The 12,905-nt window shown below is 48.3% G+C and overlaps 1 protein-coding gene across 1 annotated transcript; it reads left to right on the forward strand.

Moving 5' to 3' along the window:
* Positions 1 to 340: 340 nt before the first annotated feature.
* NPFFR1 (neuropeptide FF receptor 1) lies at positions 341 to 12,635 on the forward strand (the record flags this gene model as incomplete). Its single annotated transcript, XM_004427162.2, has 3 exons — positions 341 to 671; positions 4,881 to 4,980; positions 7,206 to 12,635. Coding segments are annotated over 3 exons (1,308 nt in total), but the record flags the coding sequence as incomplete, so codon positions are not given.
* Positions 12,636 to 12,905: the final 270 nt, after the last annotated feature.

Below are 12,905 nucleotides of genomic sequence, written 5' to 3' on the forward strand. Positions count from 1 at the left end.
GAGGGCAAGGGAACCTGGGTGATGTAGTTCTTCAGCCTCTAGGGCAGGGAGCAGGGCTGAGAAGGATGGAGCCTAGATGGGGCAGAGAGGAGACTGTGTGCTAACGGAGACTGGCTGACACTGGGAAAAGAGTCGTGGACCAGGCGGGGTGGGAGGTGTGAGATCAGGATGCGAGTGGCTGCGGGTTGAAAGTCTTGGATCAGTGCACCCAGTTGTGGTTGGAGTTGAGCAGGTGATTGGGGTACTAGGGCACAGGCAGGGTTTGGAGCACAGAAGGATCTCACCAGTGGTGAGAAGTCAGTCATCTCCTCTTTGCCTAGGGTCCTGACCCATATGCTCCTTTGTCCTAGGGGACCCCTCCCAGCCTCCCAACAGCAGCTGGCCCCCAAGCCCAAGCCAGAATGGGAGTAACACCAGGGCCACCGCGGCTGCAAACCTCACGTTCTCGTCCTACTACCAGCACTCGTCACCAGTGGCGGCCATGTTCATCGTGGCCTACGTGCTCATCTTCCTCCTCTGCATGGTGGGCAACGCCCTGGTCTGCTTCATCGTGCTCAAGAACCGGCACATGCGCACCGTCACCAACATGTTTATCCTTAACCTGGCTGTCAGCGACCTGCTAGTGGGCATCTTCTGCATGCCCACCACCCTTGTGGACAACCTCATCACTGGTGAGTGGATGCGGTGGAGGCGGAGGGAGTACCTCTCACCCCTGAAATCGTTGCTGCCCTGGTCTCTTGGCCGAGATGCTATTGTCTCAAACTTGCAAGACAGTCTTGTGGCTGAGGGATTAGACTAGAAATAATAGATACAATGAATTAATCATTTTCTTTGTACTAGGCATTGTGTGATATACTCTTCCGGCATTATCTTAATTAATCCTTACAAGAATCTAATAAAGTGTGTGTTATTGTTATCCCCATTTACGGATGAGGAAACTGATGCTAAGAGTGGTTAAGGGACTGGTCTGTAGTCACACAGCTAAGCGTCAAGTCCCACATTCTCACATCCCTATTCTTACCACTACACCTTTCAGTCTTCCTCTCATAGGTAGCTCGCATGCACAGAACTAGAACCAGTGGAAGAAGTGGTAGGGAGACAGGTTTCCTCTGAATAAGGACCTAAAAATCCACTTATTTGAGGTGTTCTCCAACATAGGGAGTCCTGTCTTTCAGGTAGTGAGCTCCCTATCACTGAGAGTGTCTAAGTAGGGACTAGCGGGGCATTTAGCAGGGGTTTGGCAGAAGGGACAGAGCTAGGAAATACACGGATGCTAACACACACATTTAATAGGCACCTTTATTTCTATATCTACCTATCTGTATGTACGTGAAAACCCACGATACCTCTGATTCCAGTCCAATATCACAGGATTCATTTTAACTTGCCTCTTTTCCTCATTTGTAACTTCTTTCTCTGACAGTGAGAAATCTAGCTCTATTTATCCACAATATATTTACTTATTTGTTCAATCTCAGTATACACATAAGGTAGTTTTAGTATTGCTAATCCATACTGCTGTGAGAAACAAATTTCTTAGAAAGAGTACAGTATCTGTGTCCAGTTCGTATATAGACAGTCTATAGACTGTTTTCCCAAGTGACTTAGGTGAGTCTCTTGTTTCCCCATGCCCCTTCCCTGGGGTTATTAATCACTTGTAATACATTCAGGTTCATTTGTTATTGTTTGTCTTCCACTTTGGGTTTTCCCTCCGTCCTGATAAATTTTGATTTATTTCTTTTTTGAGCATGTGAAACATTGCCATGGTTCTAAAGTGTCAGAGCCATACCAAAAGATACATTCAGAGAAATGTCCCTCCTCTGTCATCGCTATTCCCCCTTCCCTCCATTATTTCCACCCCATTCTTACCCCTCCTTCTATAGGTAGCCAATCTCATTATTTTCAGATTTATCCTGCCTGTACTTCCTTTGCACAAATGAGCAGATAAGTGTATATTTTCCTATATCCCCTTATTTCTTACATGAAGGGTAATATACTATAGACACTCCTTGCACTTTGCTTTTTGTACTCAGCAATATATCCTGGAAATCGCTCCATAGCAGTTCATAGAGTTCTTCCTTATTCTTTTTTACAGCTGTATAATACTCCATTGTGTAGATGTACCATAGTTTGTTCAACCACTTCTGTATATTGGAATTTAGGTTGTTTAGATATTTTGCAATTACAAACAATGCTACCATGAATATCCTTGTGCATATGTATTTTGTATCACTGGAGGTGTATATTCAGGGTAGATTACCAGAGTGAGATTGCCCAATCAAAAGATAAGTGCATAAATTAGGTATCACCTAATTCCTCTCCAGAAGAGTTGTATCAGTTTGCATTCTCACTAGCAATGAGAGCTCCCATTTCTCCACAGCCTTGCCATGGTTATTTGCATTTTTCTAATTATGAATGAGGTTTGAATATTTTTTCATAGGTTTAAGGACAATTTTTAAATCTTTTCTGTGAATTGTGTATCCTTTTCACATTTTTCCATAAGGTTTTTAGTCCTTTGTCCTTCAATTTTTAAGGGTTCTTTATATATTAGGAGTAATACCACTTTGTGTTATATGTTGCAAATATTTTCTCCCAGTTTGCCAATTGTCTTTTGACTTTATTTATAGAAGTTTTTGCTATGCAATTAAAAATTTTTATATAGTCAAATTTATCAATCTTTTCTTTTATTGCCTCTGGATTTTGAAACATAATTAGAAAGCCTTTCCCTACACATAAAGAAGAATTTACCTGTGGATTTTTTTTTCTAGTACTTGTACAGTTTAATTTTCTACACTTATATCCCCAATCCACTTGGAATTTACTCTTGATTATGGTGTGAGATATGGATCTAATTTTATCTTTTTCCAAATGGTCAATTCCAGTTGACCCAGCACCATTTATTGAAATGTCAATCTTTGCACGGTGACTTCAGACGCCCCCTTTATCACGTACTAAACTTCTACTGTACTTGAGTATGTTGCTGGGTTTTCTGTCCTTTTTACTGGTCTGCTTGCTTGTCTATTCATGCACCAATACCAGACTGTCTTAATTATAGGTGTTTGATAATATGTTTTAATGTCTGGTAGGGGCTGGTTCACCTTGAAGTTTTTCTGTGTCGGGACTTTCCTGGTTATTTTTGTGGATATATTGTTAATTTAATTGAGTGGTTTTGGGTTACAGATCTTATTCCACTTCTTTATTCGCTAAGCCTTCTATTGGTGTTGCCATGGGTACATCTAACCTGTTGCTTCCAGCTGCCGCCTGGTACTCCCTGATGTGCATCCACCACACTTTACCCTCTGGTCTCCCAGGGATGGGCACCCAGGTGGCCTCTACCCAGTGGTGTACTGGAGCCAGCTTGTCCATGTTCAGTGACATCATGTTGGTAGTATGAACTTTGCCACGTAGGGAGATTTTACACCACAGAAATTGGCAAATGCTACAAACCAGAGCTTTTTCTTGAGGGCTGATTTACCAGCACACCACTACCTCCAAGTCTCCATCACTACAAAAAACATTGCAGTGAACATCTTTGTGGACAGTGGGGGAATGTCTTCAGGATATGAACTCGGGAGAGGAATTGCTGGAACCAATCTGCTCTCTACAGCGATGCTGACTTCCCATGACATTTAAACTCCCCAGCTCCCAGACTGAACTCTCACCACTAATCCATGGTGGGCAAAGAGACTGTAAATCAATTAATCTCCCCTCAGTTTTCTCATCTATAAAAAGGAGATGATAATAATAGGGTTGTTGTGAGGACTGAATGAGATAGTGCCTGGTACTCAATATGCGTGCAGGCAAGAAGTCACCTCAGGGAACACAGCTTGTGACAGGAGGGCCCCAGCCTTGGGAGAGGACTCCTGTCTCCAAGCACAGTAGACAAGAATAAGGTGGGGCCCCCAGGCCTAGAGAAGCAGAGACACCAGGCAGTTACCAACACATGGCCTCAGGACCCAAGATGTGGATCTGATTACCAATCCTGAGGGCAGGTGTGGCCCAGGTCTCATGACAATGCAGAAGCCCAGGGATCAGAGTGAGGATGCCAGTAGGAGGGGCTAAAGCTGCTTCTACCTGCCCCGACCTGGGAGTCAGGATTGATTTGTCCTCGTGGTTCTCATCTTTGGCCGCCACTCGAATCCCCTGGGTAGATTGTAAAAATACAGATGCCTGCGTCCCACCCCCAGAGATTCTGATTGTAAATGGTCTGGCTTGGGCCTGGACACTGGTTCCTTCAAAGCTCTCAGTCGATTCTAGTGAGCAGCCAGGGTTGAGAACCACTGGCCTAGAACTTGGGGCAGGGCTATGGGAGCAGAAAGCCAGGCAGGGCTGGGTGGATCCAAAGCTCATGGAGAGGGCCGGCCCCGTGGCTTAGCGGTTGGGTGCGTGCGCTCCGCTGCTGGCGGCCCGGGTTCAGATCCTGGGCACGCACCGATGCATGGCTTCTCCAGCCATGCTGGGGCCGCATCCCACATGCAGCAACTAGAAGGATGTGCAACTATGACATACAACTATCTACTGGGGCTTTGGGGAAAAAAAAGGAGGAGGATTGGCAATAGATGTTAGCTCAGAGCCGGTCTTCCTCAGCAAAAAAAAAAAACAGGAGGATTAGCATGGATGTTAGCTCAGGGCTGATCTTCCTCACACAAAGCTCATGGAGAGAAATCAACGTCAATATAGAAATTGTCTCTTTAATAGAATTGTCCACAGTGGTATGGGATGGTCAGTTCCTCATTCCTGGAAGTGTATCAGCAGATGACCACCTAGCAGGACACAGAGGAAAGATCCAAGCCACAGAGGGACTAGCTTAGACGGCACAAGGTCCCTGGCTTTTTGAAGGTGAGACATCTCTTACTCTATGGTGGCCTCTGTCATTGCAGGGTGGCCCTTCGACAACGCCACATGCAAGATGAGCGGCTTGGTGCAGGGCATGTCCGTGTCGGCTTCTGTCTTCACACTGGTGGCCATTGCCGTGGAAAGGTGAGAGGGTTCCCGACTGGGTTATCCCAGGCTGACTTGGGCCCAGCACTAAGAAGAGCCACTGTCTTCAATGCTGGGCTGGCTGGAAGGCTGGGGCTGCTCTGCAGTGGGTGGGGCTAAATCCTGAGCCATAAAGGGAAGGATTGTGTGGCTGGCTGCCCTCTAGACTTGGAGGACCTACAGAGGACACCACCACCTCCTTCCAGAAGGCCTGGAGGCAGCTTCTAAGGAGATTTAACAGGGATTCCTGGGGCTTGTGAGGAGCTTGAAGGCAGTCCTCATTCCCCGAGCAGCAAGACCCTGCCACCCATGAGTCTGAGCCAGGGGAGCCAGCTTAATGGGCAGGCCTCAGTATAGCTGCAGAGGAAGTGTGTGTCTCTGCTCCTTCACCCCACCTCCACAGCCTCACTGCCGGTCCCACGCAGTCCAGGCCCTACTGGCCCCCTATCTCCACCCTATCTCCAGCTACTTCTGGTCTTTCAGCCTCAGAGTCCATCAGATTCTCTGATAAGCATGGGTCTGCTAATATAATGGAGCCAGGGGCCAAGGAGGCTTGGCAAGCAATAAAACACTGACCTAACTGCAAATAGTCCTTCTCCCTTCTGCCCCTCAGTGAGCCTTTTCACTAAGTCACTTAACTGCTCTGAGCCTCAGTTTTCTCATCTGTGAAATGGTAAATACCCTGAAGAGTGGTTGGAATGCTTCAGTGAGCTTCTGCTTGTAGAACTGGACACTACCTGGCACAGGGTCCAAATGTCAGCTCTTAATACGATTTTATTTCTTCCTACACGCACACCCAACTTGTTGTCCTCTTCCCCATACAGGCACTTCTTAGCTCCGCCCTTTCTAGAATCTAGGGTCCTCATCCTCATTCCACCTCTGCCCTTATCAAACCCAGTATTTTGTGACCCAGTGAAGTGGGCAGCTGGGGTGATGGAACTGGGTTCCTGTCTCTGCAAGGCCACTAACTAGCTGGGTAATTGGGGGAAGTCCCTCTCCTTCACTGGTCTTCATTTTGTTATCATCGTTGAATGATGTGTGAGTATGCAACCTCTCCCAGTGGTGTTTGCAGTCTTCTTCAATTTCCCATCTGCTTCAGGAAGCCTTCCTGGTCTGCCCCACGATTCTCCTCCGTCCATTAACTGCTATTGCACTTATAGCCAGTACTACATGCTTTAAAAATTACTTGTTCCCTGGCAATTTCTTTAAGTGTGTGATGCTATGAAACCAGTAGCCCAAAGTCATACAGGTTGAGACAGCAAGGCTTGAGACAGACCGTGGAGAGGTGGAGGTGCTGTCAGGAAGGGGAAAGGGTGGGTAGGCAGGGGGGCAGGACACAGTTTGAAGTGGAAAGAGCACTTGGCTGGGAGTCAGCTCTAGGCCTGTGTTCTAGAGCAGGTTCAGCCCCTAAACTGCCATGGGACCTTCCCTGACTAATTAGATTGGAATCTTTGGCCAGGAGAACTGGGCATGAGTATTTCCTAAAATGCTTCAGGAGGTTCTAATGCACAGTGAAGGTTTATATGGCATAGTGGAGTAAGACAAATCTGGGTTCAAGGCTGGTTCTTGCTACTTGCTAGCTGTGTGGTCTTGAGCCAGTTGCTTAACACCTCTGAATTCCAGTGTCCTCATCTGTAAATTAAGGGTGTAATAATAATCACTGGTGAAACGTTCTAATGAGGAAATGGTGCAGACTTGTCCTACTACTGGGGTGGCACTGTTGGAAGGATGCTGGCCCATGTGACATAGGGACAGCCTGTTACATAGGCTCCACACCTGAACTCCCAAGGTTTTCTGGAGAATCCATAAACAGCTAAAAATTGTTTTCTTTGGTACATTTACTTAGCCTACTCAAGGACAGAATGTGCAGACTGATCGCTCTGCTAGCTACCATTTTACCCCCCAAAGTGCACAGACAGGATCCATTATTTCCCACACTGCCTGCAGCTTCCTCCTCCCCTCTCTCTTGTAAATCCTGTTTTTGCCTTTGTTCCTCTGCTACTCAGCCAGGAGCTGACTCCCTCAGAGGTAAGAAACCAGTTAGCTTGCAAACTAACCTAATTAACGTCTGAATCGTTCTTTGACGCCGCCTGAGGTGCGATGACGAATGTCAAGCGCCCACACCCCACCAGCCCTCATCCAGGGTTGCCAGGGTTGGCTCTCACCTCGGGGACGACTGGGACCCCCGCCCAGACCCCCCACTTCTGTTTCCTCCGTCGCCGCAGGTTCCGCTGCATCGTGCACCCTTTCCGCGAGAAGCTGACCCTGCGGAAGGCGCTGGTCACCATCGCGGTCATCTGGGCCCTGGCCCTGCTCATCATGTGCCCCTCGGCCGTCACGCTGACCGTCACGCGCGAGGAGCACCACTTCATGGTGGACGCCCGCAACCGCTCCTACCCGCTCTACTCGTGCTGGGAGGCCTGGCCGGAGAAGGGCATGCGCAAGGTCTACACCACCGTGCTCTTCTCGCACATCTACCTGGCGCCGCTCGCGCTCATCGTGGTCCTGTACGCCCGCATCGCCCGCAAGCTCTTCAAGGCCGCGGGCCCCGGCCGGGCGCGCGAGGCGGCGGCGGTGGAGGGCGCGCGCGGGGCGCGGCGCCGGGCCCGGGCGGTGCACATGCTGGTCGCGGTGGCGCTGTTCTTCACGCTGTCCTGGCTGCCGCTCTGGGCGCTGCTGCTGCTCATCGACTACGGGCAGCTCAGCGAGCCGCAGCTGCACCTGGTCACCGTCTACGCCTTCCCCTTCGCGCACTGGCTGGCCTTCTTCAACAGCAGCGCCAACCCCATCATCTACGGCTACTTCAACGAGAACTTCCGCCGCGGCTTCCAGGCCGCCTTCCGCGCCCAGCTCTGCCTGCCGCCGTGGGACAGCCACGAGGAGGCCTACTCCCAGCGGCCCGGCCGGCTCCTGCGCACGCGGGTCTTTGTGGAGGTGCAGCCCAGCGACTCGGGCCTGCCCTCCGAGTCGGGCCCGAGCAGTGGGGGCCCCAGGCCTGGCCGCCTCCCGCTGCGCAATGGCCGGGTGGCCCACCATGGCTTGGCCGGGGAGGGTCCTGGCTGCTCCCATCTACCCCTCTCCATGCCAGCCTGGGATGTTTGAATGGTACAGGGAGGACAGGCCCTGAGCCTGAGGGCGCCGATTGGACATGTGAATCCTGGACGTGATAGCAGCCCAGTGGGGTTTTGAAGAAGGCACTATAGTGCCTCCCTCTCAAATACAAGGCAGTGGGCCACTGTTAGTGATATCTGCTCTACTACCGTCCCCCTCAGCGAGAGGCCAAGGAGGGCAAGGGAAAAGAAGCTGTTTCCCCAAAACCCCTCTGTGGTAGATGCCACAAACATCACCTCATTGAATTCTCACAACACTTTGGGAATAGGCTTTCTTATCCCCCTTCTACAGATGCAAAACTGAGGCCTGGAGAGGAGATAAGGCTAGCCCAGTCTCTCAGCTGGAAATCCCACCAGAGCCTGTCTGACTCCGGGGCCTGTGTGGTTTTATCATCTCCACCTTTCTCCAGGAGGGCCTGTTAAGGTGGAGCACAGTGAAATGTGTGAATCCTCATTAGGCAGCTGGGAAGAAGCAAAAAGCAAAGCTGGCCTGTCCATTTGATGCTTTGTGTCCATGTCCTGAGTTCCCTATGTATTACTGAAGCCACTCCCCTTGACCTCTTCCCAGGAGAACAGTGCACCCCTCCTGCCAGCTCTGCGTAGGTTTGTCTTGTTTGTTGCAAGAGGTGTGCAGGGCGGTTCTCTTCTCCCTCAAAGTACTGCAACAGGATGTCATGTCTGAGCAGCTGTGGAATGAGCCCCGGGGGCTTGCCCTCTGGGTCTGAGCCCAGAGAAGGGGTGGGGGGCTCAGTTCTCCTTCCTCTCCTCGTAGGGCCCACCACCATCACCCAGGCCCAGGCAAGACTCAAAATGCAAGAGGCAGCTGCAAGGCCACGTGGAGGCATCGGTGTATTTATTCACGGACAGGAGGAAGCAAAAGCGCAGTACCCACCTTCAGCCTTTGGAAACACAGCTGCTCACTGGAGGGGCAAGCACGAGGGCTTCCCCAAGGCCTCATTCCCTGCTCCCTCCGGGGATGGGCGCAGAAGTTGGCCGACAAGCTGTGGTGCCCTGTGGTCCTCCAGGAGGACAAACACAAAAGCCCTCCCCAACACAGATAGCTCATAAACCCTAAAAAGGGTTGGGGACCAGGAGGCCCCTTGGTTACGTGGCTCTCACCCAGCACACCTATATCACCTTGAAGAAAGGAGACTTCTGAGATGAGAGGAAATGAGATTGCCTCGGTGATCCTTGCACGGCCCCAACAACATGCAGTTAACTGGACGTTTCCCCCTCGTCTCTATAGAAAACACAGTGTTGCTAGAATTTTAGTGAATAAAAAAGAACATTTCCAGGGGTCAAGGCAGCGAATGTGACGCTGAGGCTTTGATTGTTTCCAAATCAATTCAGGATGACTTAACCCCGTTTACTCCACTCTAAGTACTGGATGTAGAGGCAGAAGAAAATTCGTAAGCAATTGTACGGTATGTTCTTTCCAAGCGTGTTCCCAGACACTGTCTCATTTGATCCATACAAATGAGGTAGAACGAGATGTTGTTGCCATTTCAAAGGTAACTGAGGCTCAAAGGGGCCAAGGTCACAGGCCACAGAGGGGCAGAGTTTGGATTAGGATTTGTCTTCTGGTGGTTTCTTCCCACACCACATCCTGCCTCTCAGGGAAGCTGGATTGGGCATAATGGGGAGGAGAGCTGGAAATTCTCACAAAGATTTTTTGCCTGATAGTGAAACAGAATGTTCTTGGAACCAGAATCCCTACCCTCAAGCTCTTGGTCTGGGAAATGAAAGTCTATTGTGTTTATTCTTGTAGTATCCGGCCTGAGCTGTTCTGCATACAATATCTATACACCTATGTGTTGAGCGGGTTGCCAGGATCCATCACAACCCTACCTGGTCCAGGTGTCCGGGGGTGATGGATGAGGTCTCAAGACAGGGTGTGTCATCCTGTCCCTCAGTAGCTAGTGCACATATGGGCCCCATTTTTGGTACTGTATCAGTGTTATGTGTCATGTAGGCCAGAGAGTTCCTAGCTGCTTACTGTGAAGAACTCTGACTCCAGGCTCTAAAAATAGGCCAGAGAAAGGGCCATCTCAAACCTAAATGCTTGTCCCTGTGGCTGGGTGGCATCTGTCCAGAGACACAGTTTGGTCTCTCCTCTAGGGTGTGTTTCTCCTCTAGCATGACCTCCTCAACCACAAAATCACAGCCCCTACAGCAGGGGGAGACCAGGGCACTCACTCAAGCCAACCTTTCCACCAAGGCCCCTTTGTTTTATTTCCCCCAAAGATACCATGCTTTGAAAGATTGTGCCTGCCAAAAAAACCACACTAGGTCATAACTGATATATTTTGGTGTTATTTTTATTTCTTTTAAAAAATCAATCAAAGGCTATGCCTGCCCATTCAGAAATTTGATCTGAATGCTAACAGGTATGACTTGATACTTCTGTGAGGGAGTGAGGTCTTGTGGGTACCTGTGGCGTGTTTGTTTTTTTGTGTATGTGATACAATATACAGAACATAAAATTTACCATTGTAACCATCTTTAAGTGTACAGTTTAGTGGCATTAAGTGCCTTCACATTGTTGTGTAACCATCACCACTCTTTCCATAATTTTTTTAATATCCCAAACTGCAACTCTGTACCCATTAAACAATTAACCCCCCACTCCTCCCAGCCCCTGGCAACCACCATTCTCCTTTCCGTCTCTCTGAATTTGACTACTGTGGGTACCTCATACAAGTAGAGGTATTCGTCCTTTTTGTCCTTCATACAAAGACAAGTATTTGTCCTTTTGTGACTGGCTTCTCTCACTTAGCGTGTCTTCAAGGTTCATCTATGTTGTAGCATGTGTCAGTACTTTGTTCCTTTTTAAGGCTGAATAATATTCTATTGTATATATACATACATCACATTTTGTTTGCCCATTCATTTATCAATGGACACTTGAGTTGTTTTCACCTGTTTACTACTGTGAATAACATGTGGAGTTTTAAAGTGTTGGAAGTAGTTCCTGAAAATAGTGTCTGTGTGAACCCTGAGGACAGAGAACCCAGGTTGGGAACCCAAGATTTTTCCCAACTTAGCATTTATGGGTGGCAAAGCAGAGGCCTCAAGGAAACCTATGATTCATCTCCCTCCCCTGTGCCATCCCAACTGCTCTGAGCTTCTGCTCGTCCTTACTTTTTGACTAAAGCAGCTAGAAAATTGCATGCTCCCTCCATGGGATGATATTTCTTGAAGCTATTTCATAAGTATAGCTTTATTATCCTCACTAGAATCCTGTGTCCTGACACCTGGGCCCTGTCAGGGGCCTTGTCCAGCTACCCCAAGGCATGCAAGGGCAAGCAATGCAGACTTTTCCTGATGTGGCGTCCTCTACCTACGGGCTGGCCAGGTCTCCTAAGGTGACTGCCTTTTCACAGGCGGAAAGTTAGGAGATGAATTGGATGTGTGACAGGGAAAAAGAGCCAGAGAGGCCTGTTGACACTGAGCACGCCCACCCCAGAGGGGGCTCTTAGAGGAACTCCGTGTCCCGTCCTGCCATGTGCAGCACGAGTGGTCATTCTAATCATGGGTCTCCACTGATAAATGGCCTCTTGCCTTCTCCAAGACCATGCAGCACTCAACAGACCAGTGTGAGCTGGAGGCGGGGGCCCAGCCTACACCCCACGAACCACAATCTGCCCAGCCCTGTGAGGACTTTCTCGTGGGGCCTGGAGGATGCATGAGTTGATTGGGTTGGAATGGAAGGTGGAGTTGGCAAAGCAGGATGAGAGCCCCCCATCATTAGTCTACTGTGTATTCATCCAAAAATAAGGTGAGAGCCAAACTGAGAGCTGGATGGACAAAGCGTTGCTATTAAGCTCTGTACCTTTTTGCATCCATTTCCTCAGCTCACCCCTTAGAAGTGCCACTGAAAAAAGATAGATGAGAAGGAGGTGACCCAAATGGGCGTCATTACAAGCAAACAATGTTGGCTCAACAATAGATTCCTTGTTGAATAACCCAATTATTTATGTTTATGGATTTTATTGTTGGTTTCTCTCTCTACAAAAGCACTCTATCATCATTGTGGAAATTTTACAAAATTTAGGTAAGCAAAGAGAAGAAAATAAAAAGCGCCCGAATCCCACCACAAGAGATAAGCATAGAGTCACTTTCTACGCATATATATGTATATGTTTTAAACTTTTGTAACAGTTTTATTAAATAATTTGCATATAATAAAATTCACCCACCTTACGTGCACAGTTCAAGTTTTAGCTATTGTATACAGTTGTGTAACCACCACCACACTCAAGATATTTCCAGTGTCCCCCCAAAATTCCCTTGTGCCAATTTGTAGTCACCCCTCTCCCCACTCCTGGCCCCAGATAACCACCTGTCTGATTCAGAATGTCATTCACATGGAACCATACAGTGTATAGCCTTTCAGTCTGGCTTCTTTCACTTAGCATGATGTTTTTGAGATTCATTCCTGTTGTAGCATGTATCAGTAGTTTGTTCCTTTTTATTGCTGAGTAGTATTCCATTGTATGGATACATCACATTTTATTTGTCCCTTCATCAGTTGATAGACACATGGGTTGTTACTAGTTTTTATGAATTTATGAATTATTTATAACGTTGCTATGAACATTCATATGCAAGTCCTTATATGTGTATGTGTTCTCAATTCTCTTGGGTAAATACCTAGGAGCGGGTTTACTGGGTTGTAAGGTAAGTGTATAGTTTAACTGTGCCCAAGTGCTTTCCAAAGTTGCTGTACCATTTTGCATTGCCATCAGCAGTATATGAGAGTTCCAGTTGTTCTTGCCAACTCTTAGTAGTATCAGTCTCTTAAAAATTTCCCTG

Source organism: Ceratotherium simum, chromosome 6 (assembly GCF_057802395.1).
Source record: "Ceratotherium simum simum isolate JZ-2026a chromosome 6, ASM5780239v1, whole genome shotgun sequence".
Taxonomy (NCBI): domain Eukaryota; kingdom Metazoa; phylum Chordata; class Mammalia; order Perissodactyla; family Rhinocerotidae; genus Ceratotherium; species Ceratotherium simum.